Source organism: Gopherus flavomarginatus, chromosome 19 (assembly GCF_025201925.1).
Source record: "Gopherus flavomarginatus isolate rGopFla2 chromosome 19, rGopFla2.mat.asm, whole genome shotgun sequence".
NCBI lineage: Eukaryota > Metazoa > Chordata > Testudines > Testudinidae > Gopherus > Gopherus flavomarginatus.
In genome coordinates, this window is record NC_066635.1 from 6,464,613 (window position 1) to 6,488,579 (window position 23,967).

Consider the following 23,967-nt stretch of genomic DNA (forward strand, 5'->3'; position numbering starts at 1 on the left):
CAAGACAGTACTACAGAGGAAATCAAGGTGAAATAACTGTGCTTAAGTGCAGTTGTGCTCTATAGATATAAAAAAACTGAGAAATTTTAGTAGACTGAATATGGTACTAGAGCAGTTGTTTTCAATTTTTTCTACCACGTACCCCCATCTGAGATAGGGTCATAATATACCTATGATTAGATTGCCAAGTCTTACTAAATAAAATGCATTGTCCACTATTACAGAATTTTTCTTGCACACTCCCTGCTGAGAGCTCCGGTATTCCAATTTGAAAACCACTGTACTAGAGCAATTTTTGCTCCCGTACAGACCTGTCACTGATTTACTGCCTGCCTTGGGCAAGTCTCTCAGCTTTTAATCTTCGCTGAACATCTGAGGTGTTCTCCTTCACAGCAGAACATGAGTATTTGTTCAGCACTTTAAACACAGCAGAATATAAATACAGCAGGGATAGCTCAGTGGTTTGAGCATTAGCCTGATAAACCCAGGGTTCTGAGTTCAATCCTTGAGGGGGACCACCTAGGGGTCTGAGGCAAAAATCCATACTTGGTCCTGCTAGTGAATACAGGGGGCTGGACTCAATGACCTTTCAGGGTCCCTTCCAGCTCTATGAGATATGTATATCTCCATATATTTAACACAATTCCTACTCATTAGCAACTAGATTCTTGTCCTCTGCACTACTGAACATGACAAGCCCGTGCACTGTCATCACGACTTGCAAGGATGCCAGACAGCAGAGACCAGCAACATTTTTAAAGGCACCAATTGTATCCGGTGTTACCTGAAAGTGAGTGCTAGTCTGGTTCCTCCCACCTTCCAAGAAAAAGGATTTATGGTTTAAGGCATTCAGATTAAAAGGGTTAGAGGCAGATTAGTTTTTGGCTCAGATTAGGACAGGCCCCCTTTTAAACTCAGCCTTTACTGATCCCAGTGTTTCATCATCATGATTCTTGCTCTTACACACACACACACACACACACTCGTCTGGCATAAAGTAGTTGCAAAAATCCACTCCATACTCAAGTAGGCACAAATTGTAACTATAAGCTGTTTTCTAATTTGCACTTTGAGCACCACAGAAACAATGTATGCTTCACCTACCACCTACTTCATACTGTGCTCCTGCACGGTATTGTTCTGGTGGTTGTGACAGCAGCAGCATGCAATCAGATAGGACTCGAGGATTTTACTCAAACCCTGCTGCAGTAGTCCTCAGAACGCCCACTCCCAATTCTTCACTGCCTTACACCTAGTGTACTCATTTACATCTGTGCAGAGTGGTTGTAAAATGTAATTGTGACGCATGACCAGAAAGGGTTAAGTGTTCTGCAGGATGAATGACTCAAATTCAACCCTTAAAAATATATGAGGAGATAATGTTTATGTTTTTACAAATATATTGGTAAAGCTCAACAATAATCAAAAATAGTCCCTGTATGCTGTATCCTGTTAATTCAGAGAGAAAAAAATCTTAGCATTTAAATGAACTGTAAACATAGGAAATCACTGCATTCATCTCTCTGAAGTGTACAGCAAATCACCTACAAATGGTGAAAAACAGGCAATTGCCTTATGTTAATAATGTGTGTGAATAATTACCAGGTGATGCTTAAGAAGTGAGGGCCTTTTGTTCACTGAGGGACTCCAACCTGTCAAAGGCGGCCTGAATTGTATAAAAGATGTTTGGGCTCCAACTCTTTTTATCTCAAATCTGCTTAAGCTTCATCAGGGGAAGTTTGAGTGGCAAGATTGAGATCCCAGTTAAACTGGGACATCTTGAATAAGATTTGGTCACTGGACTATAACATATGGACTAAATTCTAAAAACTCTTTGCAACTACAAAGCTCATCATCTAGGCTATGAACCTGAACTTCAAGAATTGAATCACTCATGTCTGTATGTATACTGATCTTTTTAAACATCCTCTCTAATAAATGTTTAGTTAATAATAATTGGCTGTAAGCTTGTATTTGGGTAAGATCTAGAATATTCATTAACCTAGGAAGTAATGTGGATTGGCAGAACATTATCTTTTATATGACGAAAAGGATTTTCAGTAATCTTCGCTGTTCTTGACTTGGGTATCTAGGCCTGAGGCTGGGTTACTTTAAGGAAATTGTGGTGTTGGCTTCTGGGCAACCAGTGAGGTAATAAAGAAGCTGTTTTGTGGTGGCTTGGTAAATCTAAGTATTGGAATATCCACCAACTTTGGGGCTTGTCTGCCCCATTCTTTGCAGTTCACCCTAACTGAGTGACCTCAACTGATTGGGTCCTAGGAGAGCCAGCTATCACAACAGAATGGCACAAACCTGCTTAGCACAGGTCCAAACAGATTACACATTATGCTCAATGTCTTAGTAATGCTTAAGTGGAATTCATTTACTCTTGAAGTCAATCCTCTGATGTCTGATCTATGCCTACTACTTGGCACAGGATTGTACACTCTCCCAACGGTCATTTGATCAGCACCTATATGTGCAGAGTCTTGCACAACCATTCTTCCAGATATCATGCCTGTGTTCATTTACATCGGCATTGTTTTCCTTCAGGTTAGCCTTATTTTACACAAAAGAGAGGAATAGATGAACTTTTGCTTCTAAGTAGGATCCTTCTCTCATGTTTCTGTACTGCCTGGACAGCTGAGAGTCCTTGAGTCCCTTGTTCAAATCAAGTTACCTGTGACCAAGTTCATCAATTCAGCGCCAATGACACTAAGCTCTCAGTATACAATGCCACAGTCCTCCTTAAGTTACACACACGAAGAGCTCTGTGCAGCTCAAAAGCTTGTCTTTCACCAACAGAAGTTGGTCCAACATAAGATATTACTTCACCCACCTTGTGTGTCTGTAATACAGTACATCTAAGCCAACAGATTTTGGTTAAACACAGAGCTGGCATGCGGTTCAGAATCCATATCCACATCAATAGGGCCATGCTTGCCACATATTTTGTCACCACTGGTATCATGGGTTGCTTGTGTGCACTGGGGGGTTGGGGGGGAGGAAAGATGTAGTGTGAAACTTTGAGACCTTTCATCCTGTGCACTTAGTTTAGCGAGGTAATTAACAACCTGCATAACATCCAACATTTTTGGAGTTTACACTAAGTGTGCCTGTTTAAATTGGGCATAAAAAGGAACTTCATTTAGAGAGAACAAAAAAGAGCATTACAGTAATTTAGATTGACATTTTATTGTAGTAGGCAAATAATTGAGTTTTAACTTGGAGACTTGTGCTGCAGATGCACAGATGCTTTCAAACTCTAATAGAACAATGGCAGATGTTGCCAGAAGTTTACTTTGTCTGCATTTTTTGTTCTAACTATTAGTTCTGGAGTTGATCCTTCTGGCTTAAACAAAAAGCTAAGTTAGCTAAACCTTCATAGATGTAGCCACTTAATTGTATCCTAAAGATTTTTTTACTCCAAAGAGATCATTCCTCAAAGATTTGATACTCTCTGCTTATCACCAACGTGACAGAGCCCTTTAAAAATTAGATGAAAACCTGACTCCACTAAAGTCAATTGCAAAACTCACTGACTTCCACAGGGTGAAATCCTGGTTCCACTGAAGTCAATAGAAGTTTTGCCACTGACTGTAATGGAGCCAGAGTTTCACCTTATGGATCAGATTCTAGCTGACAAAGGGACAAAGCGACAATGACTTCAGCAGCTTATACTACTTTACTCCAATTGAGAATCTAGCCCTGAATTTTCAGCCACTACTGACAGCTAAGTGTTAGCCCAGTCTAGTGGTGTAGTCTACTGAAAGTTTCCATGCCCATGTTCAAACATACAGCACTATTGTAGCTGTTCCAAAATTACTCAACTATTGATAGTTCATAAGAGCACTTCCAGGTACTCCAGAACCACTACTGTCCAAATGGAGAAGCATCTACCAGTGAGATTAACCACTGGCAACTAACCTCGTAGTTTGGATTTCTACAGACTTGCTATGACCTACTAAAAGCCAAATCAAAGAAATACCTCCATGACAAATGGCTGTGTGTCAGGTGCTCTGGTGAAATTCAGTCATGATACACAACCAGGAAGGCAAAAGAAATTAGTGTGGGGTTAGAGGCAAGTAGAGAATTTGTACTACTAAAGTCCTGCATTCAAAATAAATAGATAAACATTTGGGGTTTCTTAACTGGTTTATTTTTTAGTAATTTTGAGTTTTATGTAGAGGTAAAAAAAATCTCAGTTCAAACAGCACTGCATTAAGGCATACTAGGGAACCATTAGCATGCAGGAGCAGGTCTATACAGGCCAATTAATACACGTGCTAGCGTGCTTTAGATATCACATCCCAGTCCACATTACTGCTCCATGTAGACAAGCCCCTTAAATACAAGTAAACACTACTGGTGTTTATTGGATAAATACCAATTTCATTCACTGGCGTTCTATTGATTAAACTAAAATCATAAGTCCTAAACATAACCCACGAGGCAGTCACATCAAAGCTCTTATAGCCAGGCACTGTAGCTGCTATTCTTTAGTGACCCACAGTGAGAAATTGTACAACCACTACACTATTCATAAATACTTTGGTTTACTACTTTCCTAGGGGTCTCACTACATAGAGATAATATTTAAAACAACCTTGACCTTGTTTTTGGCAAACAACTGGCTGCGCACATTTATGGATCTATATGCAAGTGTGACATAACACCTGGAAGTTTAAGCACATCCCTGCTGTGCTGTTTCTGCCTCCTCACTCTCGCAATTTTCTTCTGTATCACTGCAGCTGCCTCTGCAGTCAGCTGTTCAACAGAGGAGTTTTTCTTTAGCCATGTTGTCAATACCATGCCTTCAGCTGCATAAGGTCAGTCATATTTCCAGCCTTGAAGCAGTCTTGCACCACTTGTGACAGCAGGTTGTAGCTTACCCAGTAGAGAGTTTAGAGAGCCAGTATATGCTAATTGAACATACAAGCTTATGTTCTCACTGTTCAGAAGTGAAGAGTTGGGTTCTCTGGTTAATGAGACACTGTGAGTTGCAATTCATATGAGAGTTTTAATATGTAGTGAACTGAAAGCCTCAGAAAGATTAACAGCTGAATAGCTAAAAGTTGGCAGGGATTTTTAATTTTTTTTTTTAAATAACAGTCATATTTTATTTCACTTTTTCTGAATCCTTCAGATTAGTCTCAGGATTGGATTCTTTGCTATTCACATGAAACATCCTCGCATGTACTGGCAACAGTATAAAAAATATCCAGTGATCCCGTCTCAAGCAAAGAGCACAAGGAATCTTAGAAGTGGTACTCCATTAAGCTTCCATACTTGTAGCCATTGGGGCATAGGCCCTAATACAGCTACTAAAAGGCAATGCTTCCCCATACATTAGGGCAACTCCACCACACCATCCAGTAAAAAAAAATGACAGTGGTACTTAAGTGTCATGGGAGGTTGCAAAGACAAGTGAATCACCATAAGAACTGCAGTCTACATTTGTTAAAGCCTTAAAGAGCCACAGAACATTGACAAACCAACTTACTTTCTGTCTCAACTCCACCCCAACACAGACTTTCCATTCCAGCACTTCAGTGATGACATCGGCTCAGTACAAGTACAAGCAATGACTCAGTATGCAGTTGTGGGGTAGTAAACCTGGAGACATTCAGTGAAATCCCTACTTGTGGATAGTTCCTCAGTTTCCCCCAGAAGAAACCTTTTTACCTTTAAGACTTTTTACTAATGTCAAGCAGCAGTTGAGACTACCACGCTAAGACCACTCTCACTGCTTCTACACATTTACATTCAGTTATTGTTTAGGAAGTCATTTGATACAATTAACAGTTCTGCATACCACTGAGTGCACTTACCATCCAGGAAAGGAATACAGAAACACTGAGGGAGGTGAATGCTAATTAGGGTAATAAAGTTAGTTTTGGACTGGAAAGAAGTTGAGACAATTTCTTCACCAAGAATAAGCCCGTCTGTTGTGGGGAAGGCACTCCCGATAAACAGTTAGTTGCATATTCACTTTTGAGCTGGTTTGTAAATGCAGATTTATGAAATTCATCCTGCCCATGCTCTGGGCATTCATTCACTGTTCAGAGCATGGAGAGACGGCCATGCACATGCTCTTCCCCAGGCTTTATAACATAGCAGTCAATATTAAAAGCAGCAAAGTGGAAGCTGAAAAGGTGGCAGAGGCACGTGTGTGCAGACAGGAAGGGGTATGAGGTGGACCAGAGATTCTGTAGTAGCGTTCAGGCCACCCAACTCTCCCTTGAACAAGGACCAAAAATTTTATTTAAGCAAAACGTAAAAATCCCATTAAAGAGTCCTCTCAGGACCCTGGCTTATCCAAACAAGCCAATGTTTTAAAAAAGTAAATGGATAGTGTTCCTTTTGGATATGTGAGTAGCCGCAGAGGACGGTTCTTGGAGACGAAGGTGACCAGCTTCCGTCTCTTTCAAGACAAGAGAGGAAGGGTGTCCATTAAAAGAAAATTACAAAACTGAATGCTAAGATTCTGGCAAAGGAGAATGGCCAAAGCCTGGTGATGACAGAACAGATTACCTCAAGGTCCACACCAATCACTATGTTAAGACGGACTCTGGAAAGATGTGACAATCAGGTTTAAAACACCCTGAAACCATAACAAAAGCAGAAATGCCATTCTTAATTTTAAGCATCACATCAAGTTATGCATTACACACAAGTTTGTCCCCTCTAAAGTCTTACAGTGGATTCCTTCCCTTTTTGGCAAGATGGCCATCACCTGAAAGCAATGTAGCTCAGTTAGAGACCCTGGCTGCCACAAGAGAAGCAAGAAACTTAGGCTCACCAGAATCAAGCAAGAGATTAAACACTTAGTCAACAACCTCACATGAGTTTAAAGGGATTTTGTTTGGAATCTCTCAAACAAAATATTTTATGTTAGATTTCCAATACACTGATATGAAAGCTTTCACAACCTTCTCAGGGGGTGGGAGGGTAGAGGGGAGGAGTTAGGGAGAAAATCTAAGTGGCAAAGGAAATACCACTTCATATTGTCTGGAATGAAATACTTGGAATCACATTAAGATTCAAAGAACAGCCCATCTCAAGTTCGTGTGAGCCAGCAAAGTATGGTATAATTGCTGAACCTCTGATACTTTCTGAAAGCACTAAGGGTACACTACTACTCAAAATGTCAAACCAAGAAACTCAAGCACTCTCATGCTAACAGCACAATACATTTTTTTTTTTAAAATAGTGTTAGTTTGAGACAGAATAACCATGGAAATTTAGTATGTCAGCTGCTCTTCAATGATGCATTCAGAGGTGAACCATATCTAAGGCTGGTTATTATGGCACACGGGAAAAAGTCTGACTAGTATTACCATACTGATCGGTTTTAGTGACAGGAAGAATCATGGCACATTTTAATTAGTATGATGCTGCTTGTAAAAGGAACTAAACATGCTTAAAGTAGTATAAATTAAAAACCCTTACAACTCCACTGGCTACAGAGAGCCTAATTTGTCAATATTCACAGAGGCTTGCTCAGCTGGCCTTCTTCTGAAGAGATCTGCATATAGAATAGGGTAGCTTTCTTTGTTATGAACTCATGACTACGACCAATAGCCTTACTTCAGATGAAACGACAGCCCATGGAGCCTCATTCCACCTGCTGAAGATCAACAGTTGTACATGTGCCTTTAAATGTTAATCCTTGAGACTTAAAGCTAAAGACTAGAAAATCGAGAGCATAACCATATGATGTAATGACCAAAACAGGAAGCTAACAGATACTTCCTCTTAATCTTTTGTAGGTCCTCAGTGTGAAAATCTGAGTACTTTACACTTGAGAATACTACCTGTTCTATCCAAACCCCAAGTAAACTCAACAAGGAATCCTGCCTGATTTAGGTAAGCAGAGAATCATTAAGATACCAAGTTAAAAACCAAGCTGATAGTTTTAGGCATTTCCCCATAATCTTTACAGAAATATATTCCTTGTTTGGAGCCAACATCAGCCCTTATGAAAAGGGGAGACGGCAGTGATGAGGTGTCTCACTATTTATATCAGACCTTGATTTAAGAACCACAAATTAAAATCAGAATGCTAGCTTCTGGATACCAATAGCCGACTGGGTTTATGATCAAGCTGGAGAAAGTTTAGTTTGTCTGAAGTTTTGCACTGCATTCTCTCAGATACTGGTTTATATTGATTGCTGCCAAACTCCTTCCTGTGCCTGTTCACTCTCTGAAGTGGTTTTATTGCCTTGAGAAAATCTGTTTGTGCTTTATGAAGCACATCAAGTCCCTGGATAAAGTGGCACAACAAAATATCAGATCTTGAAAACCTTTTGTCCATAGCAAGTAACAGACCTCTCGCCCATGAGTTAGAGAGCAGCAGCAGCTTGAAACAATCATGATCTTGGTCAGTTTCACTGCTTCCCAACAAAACAAAACAACCCTAAAGTTGATCCACCTAATTCATTTCACTCTACTGCTCCTAGATTTTTTTTTCTTGAAGTGACAGAGTAAGGAGTCTCTCCACTCCTCTATCCAACGCACCAAATAGCAGCAGATTGTGTTTTTTACAGATGCTGAGGGGATACATTGTGAGAATTACAAGTGACTAAACAGAAGACCCCTGCCATATTGCTATTTTTTTTTTTTTTTAAATGCTGTTAGACTGCATTAACAGCAGTGGTGACACTGACCAGAATTGAACCATTTTCACTCTACTGCCACTCAAAGCTTTCCTAAATGCAAAAGAGTAGGGATCTGAAGACCTCCAAAAAATGCATGGGTGTGAGGAAGAGACATGAAAGTCCAGGTAAAGGAGTACTCTGAAGAGGAGCCAAGCAGACAGACAGGGAAAGCTGTGAGATTCCCCCTAGCGTGACCTAGTATGAAAAACACAAATGTTCATGCATTATTGTCATTGTATGCAACATCTCTAGGGGGAAAATTGATTAAATGTTAAATTCAGGGACCCAACATGCCCAACAAGAATGAACATTTGAGTGGGTTTCCTAGGACATACTTGGAGGAGGTGAATGCAAATTCCCCCCCCCCCACAGAGTCAACCTTTTGAAGCTACGCTTGAGGAGAAATCCATTGTGTGCTGATTACATGTTCCCAGGGATCCAAGATTGAAGGCCCAAACTGTATAAAGGAGGGACTCTGATTCACACTGGGTTTCTGTTCTGAGCAAAAGGTGTTATGAACTTGTAACAAGAGGAAAATCCCCTATGCGGGGTCGAAGGACTGACTCCTACCAGAGCCCTTGTGGGACTTAGGGGATGATCTCTGGCAAGCCTATTAGCACACATGTAGGTTCCTTATTGTTTTACTATGTTTTCTCTGTAATGCTTTCACCTGAAGAATAAATATGTTTGCTTAGAAAGAGCTGTGTGGTACCTTATAGCTATGGGCAATTATGCTGTGTACAGCCTCTAACATGAAACCAAAGCAGGTCTGCTTACAGCTTGACTTGCTAGGATACTCACAGCATAGGAGGGCAACTTTGTAGCATGGAAAACCCCCAGCCAGCAGCAGGAGAGACACGTCTTCACCAAAGAGAGGCAACAACTGGGGAGCCAGAAGCCTAAGAGGAAAAATTCTTAGTCCCAGCAGCTGAGCCCACGATAAACTTGACGCTTTCCCTTACCGCACCTGACACCACCTAAGCCCTACCACAAGCAGTGTCCACAGACAACAACATGCTAGCAACATGAGGAGCAATCTTTCTGCATTTAGGCCTGGTCTACACTGGGGGAGGAGGGAATCAATTTAAGATACGCAACTTCAGCTACGAGAATAGTATAGCTGAAGTTGACGTATCTTAGATCGAATTAAAATTACTTCGCGTCCTTGCAGCGCTGGATCAACGGCCGTGGCTTCCGCCTCTCGCACTGCTGGAGTTCAGCAGTCGATAGGAGTGCAATCGGGGATTGATTTATCAAGTCTACACTACACGTGATAAATCAATCCCTGACAGATCGATCACTACCCGCCGATCCAGCTGGTAGTGTAGACGTACCCTTAGAGTAGTGTACATTAGGTCTATCAGCAGGATACTGGACTTTAATCTCAATGCCTCCCCCCTTCAATTTTGATAACTTCTCTTGTAGGCATCATCCACAGTACCTGTTTTGTGGCTAGTGAAACCAGTTTGGCCAAAAGCCAAGGGGCAAAATGGAGTCCTCAGTTTAAGCCAGATAGGATAAACCAACAGGAGTAAAGGTGTCAAATAATGCATGTTTCAAGATAGCATGAAGACTCAATAGGATGTGCTTTAGTGGTCCATTGGCAGGGAGTTTTCTGTTTAATGGTCTGTGTGCAAGTAGGGTGTTGAAGCTGCATAAGGAATTCTGTGATCAATTTAGATTGCTGTTTATATAGCTGTTTGTAGGACTGAGTGTTTGACAGAACATTTTTCCTTGAATTGCATTTAGCAATCTCTCTTGTAACTTTGCTATTTTGGAATAATAACCAATGTATCACCAGCATGCCAGTCAAGACTACAGCAAGGACAAAGGTTCTGATGGGTAGAGAGGAGGGCAGCATCCAGCTGACCTGTGACAGGTTCTAAGGGGAATGAGCCAGCTCAGATCCACCTATGGATAGTTAATTGCCTAACCAGTTGGGCAGCAGTTTATTAGATCTAGGTGCTCCTTACCTAATGAAGGCTAGACCCAGAGTCAGTCCAGCCCCGGAGCAGAAAGGTTCTTCCTCAGGGCAGCCGGTTAGGAAGCTACTTCTCATGGTGTCTCCTTGGAGAACAGAGCAACAGGTCCAGAGAGAAGGTGCTCCCAAGGCAAGGGACCAAAGCAGTCCAGGAGAATGAAGTGGCTGTGGGATCCCCGATGAGCTACTAGGGAGTTGCTCAGCAAAAAAACACAAACACCACTGCAGGGGAAGACTGGCTTGTGGTTGAATGTCTAGCAGAAACCCAGGCTCCAGGAAGGGAATCCAGCCTAGGAGTACTCAAGGGTGGTGCGTTGTCACTGGAGTAACTGAGTAACATTTTTGGTTGTTGTGTTGTCATTCTAAGGAGGGCACTTTAATACTGGAAAGCCTGTTTTGACTGGTTTCTACCCAAGTGAAAGAAAACACACAGACAGGGTTCACCTGTGGCCCACACCTGACTGCAGGGGGCACACTGGCATGAATGCCACACCTTTACAGGGTCCATACACCAAGTATGGATTTTATATGCAGGTCACAGTGAAGCTTTTTGCAGTGATCTGCAAGAGTCACCAGCTCTTGTAAACCAGCCATCCTTAACTGGCAGGGTGATTTGCTCCAGCAAGTCTCAAGAGTAATGCTACACTCACCTTGACAGAGCTCCCTCTGCATCTAGCTCTACATCTAGCCCTGCCTTCCTATGTTGCAGTGTTATTCAGATTCAAAAAATCTATGCACCTTATCATAACCACTCATTGTTTTGTATTACTGTTAGCTGAGCTACTTGTACTGAAGTGCTAATGAGTATGGCAGCCAGGTATATACTTCAAAAGCAAATCCACTGCATTTCTTCTGTCTTGCAAATAAATCTGTAGGTTTTCCCCAAGATGCACATGTTAAAGAACTAAAGCCAGGAGAGTTCTGCTGGGAGGAAGCAAGTGGAGAAGCCGCCAGGCTTTGGCTGCTGAAGATGGTCAGTTTTAGATCTTGTATTTTTATGTAGAGAGATTTCCTGCTCTCATTTTATTTACACAGTAGTGTGTGGTCACCTATTCTGTGAAATGAGTTGTGTGTGTGGCACCACCAACCTTTAGTACTCCTGGAAAAGGATCTGAACATGGGAAAAATCCAAGTGTCAACTAGCCACTCGGTACACAGCTTTGAACAAAAGTACTTAAGGCAGATATGCAGTAGAGTAGCTAGGTTTGCCAAAGCAAACATCTTGGTAGACCCTAGGGCTCCAAAGCTAACGGTCTGTCTCTATCCGAGCTATGAGCCAGGCTTTCAAGCAGAGAGCTGTAACCCAACCACATCATCTGTGGATTTGGCACAGAGAAGGACATCACTAACCTGTGGGTTGTATTTACCTATTTTAATGTTTCAGAAATACAGACTAACCCTCGATGACAGTAGGATGATCTGTGGCTCTATTGGGCTACCTTGTTTCTTTCTGTAGGTCTTAGTCTACATTAAAGCAAACAAATACTTCATTAGTTGGGTTATAGAGTTTGAACGTTGCACCACCTGTTTATCCATATTACAGCTTATTCCAACTGTCTGAGCAACAACAGGTACCTACACAGGTGTTATTGCCTACAGCTTGAGGGAATTACATGACAACAAATTAGCAGATCCCTTCTAGATACAGATTTTTTTTAATGTCAGTCTACCATTAGTATTACAAATGTAAGTGCACAAAAATCAGGAAGTGAAAGAGGCTACAATTACAGCACAGCTTTCCACAGGCAGATTCCACCACTGTCTCTCTCAATTCCTGACACTGCATAAAATAGGTAGCCAAACATTCAGAAACTGATTTTTTCTTCACTTTAGCTAGTTTAGCCAGTAAAATTATGCCCCACACAGTTCAGGCTGCTGCCTAATTTTCCACAGCATCCAATAAAGTGTTTATGTTGTTCCATAATGAATTTGGTAGCTTTGCCATAGCATCTAGGGTCAATGTACCATGACCCCTTTTGTGGCTGCACTGAAATCATGCAAGGCAACAGCAGGAAAAGAGGAGACCAGAAATTCAAAGGAGTTCAGAGAAAAAAAGACAGCTGCATAAAAGTTAAACCTTAAGAGAAGCTTACAATTTGCAGGGAGCGGAGTTCTAGCATATCAGGCTCAGAAGCTCAGTATCTTGTCAGAAGCCTAACTATTTGGAAGCCCCTTCTTAGGGCTCATGGCAACCTCACTCAGTTATGACTCATGCCCACTGAAAGACCCCTTCTTGTGGCAGACAGGAACCAAGATGGCCAACACCTGTATCACCTCAGAAAAAGCCACAAGAGGATTTTTGCAGCTGCAGAATTCAGAGAACTTCAGTGAGGGTCCTTAGTAACATTAGTTCACTCACTGGTGAGCTATCCACAATGAATGCTGTGGATACCATGTGTATAAAAAAGATCAATGGTATTCACAAAATCCTAACAGACTAGCACATGTTAACAGGTGCTAAGGTTGCAGGGAAGAGTTGTAATACATAGAACTTTAACTATGCTCCTTGTGTCTATGCAAATAGCTTTGGCTCTTTCACATTTAAGACTTTAGCCATAATGGTCTAGATTTCTCTAGAAGAAATATTAACACAACTTGCTGTCTGCTATATGCTAACTTCGATTTTTCCCCTAGTGCCTAGGCATTATAATCTTACTACTTCAGTATACATCAGTAGATGCTACTCTGTCCTGATACCAAGAAGATTTCCAATTTCACCTCCTATTTTATCCTCTGCAGCCACTTCCCCTGTGAATTCCCTACTTCTCATTGTGTGCCCACTCTCTTACTTCCCCTGAGTTTGGGGAAGCCAAAAAGATTTAAAAATTAGTCATCTTCACAGTCCAGGTTCTGCACAGCTCCATTCCAGATCACATATTTGCTCTAGTTTTCTCCTTCCCCATGCCTACCGATTCATTCCTGCCTAGTCATTCCACACTTAACCGTCAACATGGAAAAAAACATACCACGACTGGAACAGCCTCTATGATATTAGCCAACCACTCTTCCATATCCCTTTCTAGTATTTTTGCTCTCCCCTGAGGCCTTCCAATAAGCCAAACATTTGTTACATAATTAAAATTGGAGCTTTTCAGGACCAACAAGAAACTTGCAAATTATTCACTCAAACTGAGTACAGCTGAAATAGGCACAAACCCCTCCCCCAAGTACAATTTGTACTTTGTGTTTACTGATTTCCTCCCCACTCACTGTGGCCTACTAGTATTATGTTCCTGATCCAGAAGAGACTGTAAACTTCAAGTAGCAGTAATCTCTGATATTTATCTATTTGTATAACACTATGTACAGTTATCACACTATAGCCTAACACTATTATGTATTACAGACATTTAGATGCCCAGAATCAAGTAACCAGGGAGTCAGACAACAAGAGATATTTGTTGAAAACTTTTAAAGCCACACCTAAACCAATTCTTTCTATTAACTTGTGTGTGTGGTTTTAGACACAGCTTAATGATTTTCTGTAACAATAATATTTTGTATCAGAGGGGTAGCCGTGTTAGTCTGGATCTGTAAAAGCAGCAAAGAATCCTGTGGCACCTTATAGACTAACAGACGTTTTGGAGCATGAGCTTTCGTGGGTGAATACCCACTTCTTCAGATGCAATAATATTTTGGACAGCTGCTTAGAGAGAAATCATATAGGATTTATTAGTTTCCCTGAAGTTTCCATCCCAAAAAAGTCTATTGCTGGATTTGTTAATTTAGTTAAGTGAAGACTGGTAAATTTCTCTTAATGTAGCAAATATGAAGGTGATTCAGTATTAAAATAGCATAATTGAATTTCCTTGGAGATGACAAATTTTTATAGGAGACAAGATGTGACTGAAGACAGACCAAACCAGGGAGATAGTTTGGACTGCTCTTGTTACATGGTGCATAAATGCAGTCCCTATAAAAATACTGATCACAGAACACTGAAGAATGCAAAGACCACAGTTCTGAAGCCTTAAAATGCTTCCAAAAACTGCCCTTCAAAAGTGAGTTTCTTACAGATAGTCGGTATTCACTGAAAGTCACTCCCGTCTGGCAGGACAGGTGGAACAATAAGGCTGAAAACTGTAGTATAGAAGTGCCCACCCAAAGGCAGAAAGAATTCCCCAAGCATCACATGAGTTAGATGGTTGGAAGAACTCCACCTCTGAAAAGCCTGCAAAGGCATCACCATTCCATTACAGCTAATGGATATTGATTTATCCATCATGGCATAAGCAGCTGTATAACAGCAAGCTTTAAGCTAAGTTAGGCTCGCCTCCTAGAGACCCAATTCAGAGGGAAAAAAGCTCACTTCCACTTAAGGCATGGACAGGGTTCCTAAGTGCCCATACTGATGTTCTGTTCAGAGTCTTAGTAGCCTACTCAGGGAGAACCTCCAACCTTCTCCTGCTGGCTTTTTAGAAATCAAGCTACGAGTTGACATTATGACTGACTGAACAGTTAGAAGGCTACAGAGACTATCCAGAGAGAGACCAATCAAGAGCCTTAGAATATAATTTTATCCTGATCTTCCATGGCAAATGCAACACAGTATATTCCACTTTACTAGGACATCTCAATAAGCCTAATGAGTTCAAAGACTAAACAGTAATACTAACCTGCTTACACAGAATCACTAACAAGCTCTGTTTGCACATGCCTTGCCTAAGTGCATCAACGGGTTAAGTGGTTTTAGCAAGTTAAAAATCCTGCTTTTAATAAAGATGGTTCCTACTAGAAAGTCGAGTGTTAAAACACTGAATAATAAGATGACTGCATTTTCATTCAGTACATTTTTCTTTTTAAGCTTTTTCAGAAGGCTTCAAGAGTACATTCTCCTTGCAACGATGGGGTTACCCAGTGAGCGATTTAATCAGAAGGAGTCTACTGTACCAAACTGATTCTGAACCCCTTAAGAGAAAGGCTGCATTTAAGAGCTCCCAAAAGGATGTGTTGGGCTCATTTAATTAGGTAATTGGAAGTTGCATCACATACAATCAGTCATTAAGTTACGATACAATTCAAAAATTGAACTGTCATTTAAAAAGGCAATTATACTTCAAGTATCTATTGTTCACTATTAGCTATTGCTCTCTACTTAAGAGTTTCTATTAACAGAAGAGCCACCACAAATATTTAATGTCTTATCATAAAAACTGCTTTGTACAACAGGAAGCAAATGTGAAATTTTGAGGTAATAAAGCTCATTATTTGCCTGTCAGGAAGTGGTAGGCACCAACTGTGAAAGGACAACTGAAAAATACCTAATAGTTTTCTGAGGGGGATATCAATCCAGTTGGATCACTGTACTATTACATTTCAGCATTACCTTGAATATATGCAATTTGCATCCTCTTTGCTACCACCTGGGTGCATTGCAGCTTCTTCTATTGAGAGACACATCAATATGTGTTGCTACAGAAATGAGTGTGAGGTCACAAGCCTCCTGCACAACTGGAGTTGGGGGATGGGATAAATATCCGGCAAAACTAAATGTGACAAGTCCACTGATGGAACTGAGCTCAAATTTAAGCAGTATTTTACAAGTATTGTAAGAACAAAGCTCTTCTTTCTGTTTGCTGAAGTAAGAGGCTTTAGCACAAACAGTCCCAGTGTGAATCAGTTTCTAATGGGTGAACTGCATCAACTGGCGATGCAGCATTATCCCAGATTGCTGTTTCAGTGATGGCCAATAAAAGATTAACCCTCTCCTTGATTACATGAGAATTTTTCTTTTAAATCTAAAACTAGTGTAAGAGTGCTAGTCAAGTTTTTGCAGGAATGGAAATACTGCAATAAGGCTACTGCTTGTAATGTACTCAGCCATACTACATTCTGCCTTGCCATAGTAATAGATACATTACCCATATAAAATAAGGTTTAGTACTTGCACTCTTAGCAAGCCACTGCCTTAAACTGATAACTGAAGCGATCAGTATAGACACAGACATGTATAAAATTCATATTGCAGTAGAGAAGATCAGATAATAGAATCATTGAGTACTGTCAAGCTAATATCTTATTCTGATTTTTCTGTATTTCATTTGATATACCTCCTCCTTCCCCCATTCTCAGTCAGGTTTTGACAGTTCTGTCTGTTTAAAAAATGCAAGATTAGTGACAAAATGGTGCAATATAGGTACTGAGAGCTGCATCCCAGACAGACTGCGACATTCCAAGATCAGCATTCACTTTTCTTCAGCAAGGGAGGACACTCCAGCTTCTCTTAAAGGCTCAGACCTGACTAACAAGGCAAATATAAAGAAGAGTTTTCCCCTTTAAAGCAACCCCTCCCTCCCTCCACCCAGTCTAGGCTCTCTGCAATATGACAAATGCAGAATCTTCTGGAATGACTTGATACTGCCTCCCACGATTGCTTTGTTTGCAAGATCAGAACAGAGTGATTTCTTAGTTATTGATTTCCAAATGATGTCTGCATTTATTAATAAGGAACATTAAGTATCACAAATCAGATCAGTCTGATAAATGCAGAGTCTTTATTTTAAGAGTGCAAAATGAAAATAAGGCTAAATCCATAAATCTTGAAACAAATATAATAAAAAAATAAACTTAGATAACTGAAAAGATGTATACGCTCTTCCCAAATACAGGACAATACAGGACAGAAGACATGAAAAAGGAATGCATTAGTGAAACTGGGAGGTGTTTAATAGCTATAGTAAAAGACATGCATAAAAATCCCTCAGTGTGATTTTATATAAATTACACACACGATTACGAATTCCTCTGAGCAGCACTGTGACCTCTAAGAAAGCAATTTAAATGATACAGCTAGACACAACATACATGTAAATCTCTAAGATGAGGTTTTATAGGTACAATCTCAAGGTCTCAGGTTCCAGAAGAAGGCTCACTTAGACCTGTCAGGAGAAGGAGTTTAAGGGAGGAGGCAGAGGATGATGGAGGATGTGTGTAGGGGGGGGCCGCAGACTAGCTGAGTTAATGGGAAAAGCTGGCAGGGAGCGGCACCGCCCAGATACAAGGGAGGGCGAGGAAGGGAAAAAAGCAACTGCATCTCTACAGCTCCAGTGCTCTTTAGACCCCTTTGGGGAAGCCAGGACTAACTCACCCCCATGCCCCCCTCCAAACACATGGGAGGGAATAGCTTCGCCATAAGCAACCCACAGAGAAGCAATACGTGGAGGTCTCCCCCTCCTACGCGTGTCCCCTCTACCGCTTCCCCACGACACCCCCACCCCAGAGGGGGACAGTGCCCCCCCCAGCCCAATGAATCAGACGATAGGAGACCAACCCCGGAAACAGAGCGGGAGGGAAAGCGACCCTACAGCCCCCCCACACCCCCGGGAAGGGGCAGAAGGACAATAGCCGGGGCAGCCCCGCCCCGCCCGAAAGTGGGGTGGGGTGATCGAAGGGCAGAGCAAAGGGGGGGCACAAGCCTGACAGGCCATTTGCGGGGGTAACCCCCCAAACCACGCTCAGCTCTAGGGGGAGCCTGAGGCTCGCTCAGCGCCAGCTCGGGGGGCCGGTCTCCGGGGTGGGGGGACCGGCGGCAGCAGCCCCCCCCGCAACGGTGCCCGCCGGGAGGCGCAGCCCCCCCGGGAAAGGCGGGGCCCCACGCCCTGGGGTGAGCGCCCAGCGGGGGAGGGGAGGCAGGACTCACGTTCTTCATGGCGGCCGCCATGTCATCGTAGCGCTCGGCTTGCTCGGCCAGCCGGGCTTTCTGCACCAGCTGCTCGCGGTCCACCATCTTCCCGGCCGGGGCGGGGCGGGGCTGGGCTCGCGGGCGAAGCGGCGGGAGAGGCGGCGGCGGGCGGGCGGCTCCCTGAGCGCGCGGCGGCGACGGGGCAGCTCCGGCTGAGGCGGTTCCTGCGGCTCCGGCGGCGGCGGCTGCTGCACACCCGGCTGCTGTGCGCGCGCCGCCCGCGACCAGGACAACCCCCCTGCGGCCACGCCCCCTGCCCGCGCGCCTCACTCCGGCCCCGCCCCCACGCCCGGCCTCTCCCGCGCGGGGCACTGTGGGAGTGGTAGTTCTCCACCCTAGCGGGCCTCAGCCTGAGCCTGCAGAGGAAGACTCCATTTCCCAGCGCACCCCGCTCAGGGGCTCAGTAGAGGAGTGGGCCCCCCCCCAATACTCACAGCCTTTCTCCTCTCAGTGTCACCCCCAGGCTGGTTCACCCCGTCTCCCCCCAGCAGGCCTCTGGGCACAGCAGCTGGGCCCAAGTGCTGCCTCTCCAGCACAGCCTCCTGGCAGAGCTGCAGCAGCTCCCCGCACAGCCCAGGGCTCAGGGACCCCTGCCTCGGCACCCCCACCAACCCCGCACGTAGTAGGGGGGTGCCAAGTGGGGCAATTTTCCCCAGGCCCCTAACCCCGCAGGGGCCCTCACGAGAGTTTTGTGGGGCCCCTGGAACAGGGTCCTTCACTTGCTCCGGAGGCCCCGGAAAACTTTCACAGGGCCCAGGCCCCCAGAGCTTCTTCCGCTCTGGGTCTTCGGCGGCAATTCGGCGGCGGGGGGTCCTTCCACTTGGGGACCCGCCGCCAAAGTGCCCCAAAGACCCACCACAGGGTCCTTCTGCCCTGGACCTGCCGCCGAAGTGCCAGGTCTTTGGCAGCAATTCAGCGGTGGGGCCCCCCGCCGCCGAAGACCCCAGGCCCCCTGAATCCTCTGGGCGGCCCTGCCACGCAGTGTAACCTGGGGCCAGCCACCACCTCCATGGACATTGGCCCAGCATAGGGTTGCCAACTTTCCAACTGAACAAAACCGAACACCCTTGCCCCGTCCCTTCTCTGAGGTCCCGCTCCATTCACTCCATCCCCCCTCCTTCCATCGCTTGCTCACTCCCACCGTCACTCACTCGCAGGCAATGGGAGTTGAGCGCCTGAATAGCTTAGCTGATCTGGGACCTCTCCCTGTCCTAACATATGGGTTATTCCTGCTGCAGTGAAGGGGAGTCACAGTGGGAGAATATCCCGTAATCACACTTACATCTGACATTGCGGGATTGTCACAGAAGCCTATGGGAGTCAGCGGCTAAACCTCACTGAAAATCAATGGTTGTTAAGCACCTAAGTCCTTTCGGCACCTTTGAAAATCCCCAGTTGTCTGTAGGGCTCAAAAAGCACCATTGCCCCCCACTGTAGAGCAAGGGAAGATGAGGTGCAACGAGCTGACTGCGCTGTAGCTTTTGGGTGCCCATCTTGAAATGGGTAGGGCCTCATTTTCAGAGGCATGAAGTGCACACAGTTCCTGTTAACTTCATTGCTCAGCACCTCTGAAAATTAGGCCTGGGGCATTTCAAGTTGGGCAGCCAAAAACAGAGGCCTCTCAAATGAGTGGAGACTTTAAAAGTTCAGGCCTATGTGACTTGTCCACTGTCACTCAGTTGACAAAGGCAAGTATGAAACCCACGTCTCCTCACTTCCATGCCATACCATACTGGGATATTATAGCTATGGCTAAGGACCATCCAACGTTGCCATTATGGGGAAGAAATGCTGACTAGTGATTCTGCCAGGAGAGTTGGATGCTATACCTGGCTTTACCACTGTTTTCCTGGGTGACCTTGAGCAAGTCACTTAACATTGCTCTGCATCCCAGAGTTGCAGGGCCGGTGCAATCCATTAGGCGACTTAGGCGGTCGCCTAGGGCACTAGCATTTGGGGGGCAGCATTTCGGGTCCTTCAGCGGCTACCGCGGTGGCCGGATCTTTGGCCGCCCTGGTCGTTATTGGCATTTAGGCGGCAGGACCTGGGGCAAGGAGGCATGAGGAGGGCCGCTTGCAGCAAGTAAGGGGGGGTGTGGCACACAGGGGAAACACTCCCCGCCCCACTCCGTGCTCCGCCTCCTCCCCTAAGCACACCGCTCCACTCTGCTTCTCTCCCTCCCAGGCTTGAGGCGCCAAACAGCTGATTGGAGCCGCAAGCCTGGAAGACGAGAGAAGTGGAGCGGCAACCGTGTGCTCGGGGAGGAGGCGGAGCAGAGGTGAGCTGACACGGGGAGCTGCTGCTTGGTTCCCCGGGCTGGGGTGAGCTGCCAAGGGAGGGGTGCACCTCAGCATGGAGGGGGGGAGCTGCTGCAGGGGGGGGGCGCTTCAGGGCAGGGGGGGGTCAGAGAGCTGCCACAGGGCTCAGGTGTGGGGGGAAGCGCAAGGTGGAAGTTTCGCTTAGGGCACGAAACATCTTTCCACCCGCCCTGCAGAGTTGCCATCTCTCATGATTTTATCATGAGTCTCGCAATATGTGATGTTCTTCTTTATGCCCCAAATCCTACAGAAAAGTGGGAATTTCAGCCGGCATTAAAAAAAAAAAAGAGTTTCTAGAACTCCTGGTTGCAGAGAAAAGCTTGAAAAAATGATCAGAGTATCCCCTAAAGGCTCCAAAACAGAATGCAAATAAAGAAACCCCAATCTCACAATTTTTAAGGTGATCTCATGATTCTGGGGGCCTGACTCATGATTTTTGAACCTCTGGGCCTGGCAATACTTGATTTGCTATATTAAAGGAGGACTGTAAAGTGCTTTGAGATCCTTGGATGAAAAGTACACTGTTACAGACGTGCAAAGTATCGTTGTAATTTGGCAATTTGTCCCATAACGCAAAAAAGATACATCATGATGTTTGTATTACCATATGATGACATTTCTGACATGATGTTGCTGAGTCATCTTGTTGCTGGCAATCCTAACTGGGCTTCCCTCAGACTGATCCGCAAGCTACAACGGCTGCAGAATACAGCACCTTGTTTGCTCCTCAGGGACGGAGAGAGTCTTTTGCACCTGCCTGCCATGAACTGCATGGTTACTGTTATTCCAAAAGCCACGAGTCAAAGTCTTCATACTTGCATATAATGCCCTTCATAAACTAGGCCCTCTCAGTATTTGAGTGATCATGTCTTACTCTATATCCCTGCCAGGAAGAGCTGGTCAGTTAGCCAGGTCTGCTCGTAGGCCCTAAACCAGAGCCAGGATTTCACCCCATGTCTTTTTTCTTAATCCCTGTAAAGCACTGAACACATTTATAGCTCTCTATAAACATATACTGCTAGGTATTCACAAATGGACAAGGCAGGAAATTCCTGCCTTGGGTTGCATATGGATGATAATTATTAGTCGTAGTATTTATTTGTGTTACCATAAGACTTAGGAGTGCTAGTCGTAGACATAACCCGTAGATGCTGTTAAAACAGAGATGCACTATAATTAAGCCCCTTCATTTTCAGTTTAAACCCATTTTTACCAAAAAATATCCTGAGTTGTCCAAAAATTATTTGCTTTTTTCCAATTTTCACCCTACTTTTGTATCATTCAAATATCTAAAAAATAACTTGTTTTATTCAGAAAACACAATACATTGCATGAGATATATGTAGTACGATAATACATTAGCCAGTGTGTGTATGCTTATGTATTAGTCTAAAAGATACACACAATAAACAAACAGGCGCGCACCAAAGCTCTGAAGTGTGTGCGCATCTGAACATACTGATGACTCTCATGCCTACCTCATACACATTTCAAGCTGTTAGCAGATAACGGTTTAAAGATCTGACACACTAAAATGGTAAGAAAACGAAAATCTGTATCAGAATACATTTCAGGACACAAGGAAGTATTGAAAAGTTTTGAAAAAACAATAACAGGAGAAAAGAATGAAGCTGAGTGTATGCGCTGCAAACGGTGTGGCCCAATTCGTAAATGTTTTTATAGGATAATAGTTCTAAGTCTACAACAGTAAACTGTTTATTCAAATGAAAAGTTTTATTTGGGGATTAGCGATATATTGTTCTCTTAAATTCCAAGGTAGCACTGTGTTTTGAGTTCTGTGTTAATTCTGCAGCAAACCACAGTGAATTCCGTTCATCAAAGCATTAATCTACTCAATACATTTTCCTTGGTCCTTCCGTCCACCAAAATAAACCCCAATATTTACCTAGACAAATTATTAAGAGTTTTTTGCCCTGATTTTCACCTGTTTTTGTTGTTGTGGTAATAAACACAGATACATTCTCAGGAAAAATAAAATAAAAAAAAACAAAAACGAAGGGCCCTAGATGTGAAGGAAGATGGGGCAGGGCTCCTCTTCCATTGCTATACACCTGGGCCGGGAATTTTCTTACTGATCTCTTGAGCACTTACACCAGCATGTTCACAAATGGTTACTGAGTTTGAGTGTCAATGGAAATGGCAGCCTTAAGCACTGAGGGATGCATTCAAAGCCCACTGAAGTCCATGGGGAGACTCCCATAAGCTTCAGTGGGCTTTGGATTAGGCCCTAGAAGAGGCCAGTCTAGCTAATGTACCTACTGACACTGCAGCCCCCCCCGCAAGGGGGACACAGTCAGGAGGCTCGGGGGTGTAACCAAGCCCACCCTGACCTGTAGGCTGCTGATAGCCACAGTCCTGTGCTATTGTTTACATTTACAATATCCTTTAGCTACAGAATAGCCATTGATTAGTCTATTACAAAACCTGGTATATTCATTCCTCTAATATGGTTTTGCAGTTTCTAGAGCAGTGGTCTTCAACCTTGTACATTTGAGGACCCCCTAACCTTTTGTTTCAATTAGCGGTACGGATCCCTTTGGAAATCTTAGACATAGTCCGCAGACCCTCAGGTTGAAAACCGCTGCTCTAGAGAGGCCAACCGCGTGTTTGGTGGTATGCCATGCTCTGTGTCTGGTTTTATGTATGATGCGCAAACAGACAATGATACAGGACTAAAGAGAACATTAAAGATATTACCTGGGTTCCATATTAGCGGGAGCGTTTCAGATAAGGACCTGCTGTTGTCATCTTTATTTATATGATGCCAGTGCCTAGAGGGTCCAATCACATCAGGGCTGTCTTGTGCTAGGGTCTGGAAAACCAAAATACAAGACACTCCCTGCCCCAGAGGTAGGGCCCTACCAAATTCATGGTCCATTTCTGTCAGTTTCACAGTCATGGGATTTTAAAAAGTGTACATTTCATGATTTCAGTTATTTAAATCTGAAATTTCAGAGTGTTGTAATTGTAGGGGTCCTGACACAAAAAGGAGTTGTGGGGGGGGGGGTGTCTCAAGGTTATTGGGGGGGGCGTTTGCAGTACTGCTTCCCTTCCTTCTACACGGCTGCAGGCAGCAGCGCTGCCTTCAGAGCTGGGTGACCAGAGATTGGCAGCTGCTGGATGGGAGCCCAGCTCTAAAGCAGCGGCACAGCAGTAAGGATGGCATGGTATGGTATTCCACCCTTACTTCTGCACTGCTGCCTGCACAGCTGGGCCCTCAGTCAGCAGCCGCCTCTCTCTAGCCACCCAGCTGTGCAGGCAGCAGTGCAATGGTCAGGGTGGCATGGTATGGTATTGCCACTCTTA

At 44.0% G+C, this 23,967-nt stretch overlaps 1 protein-coding gene across 1 annotated transcript in view; it reads right to left on the reverse strand.

The window, feature by feature from the left end:
• The window catches only part of YWHAG (tyrosine 3-monooxygenase/tryptophan 5-monooxygenase activation protein gamma), a 32,125-nt gene extending 13,690 nt beyond the window's left edge, over positions 1 to 18,435 (reverse strand). Inside the window, exon 1 of the mRNA XM_050929130.1 lies at positions 18,281 to 18,435. Coding sequence (XP_050785087.1) covers positions 18,281 to 18,367 — 87 coding nt within the window. The 5' untranslated portion in view covers positions 18,368 to 18,435. The remainder of the gene's footprint in view (positions 1 to 18,280) is intronic.
• Between the last annotated feature and the right edge of the window lie 5,532 nt (positions 18,436 to 23,967).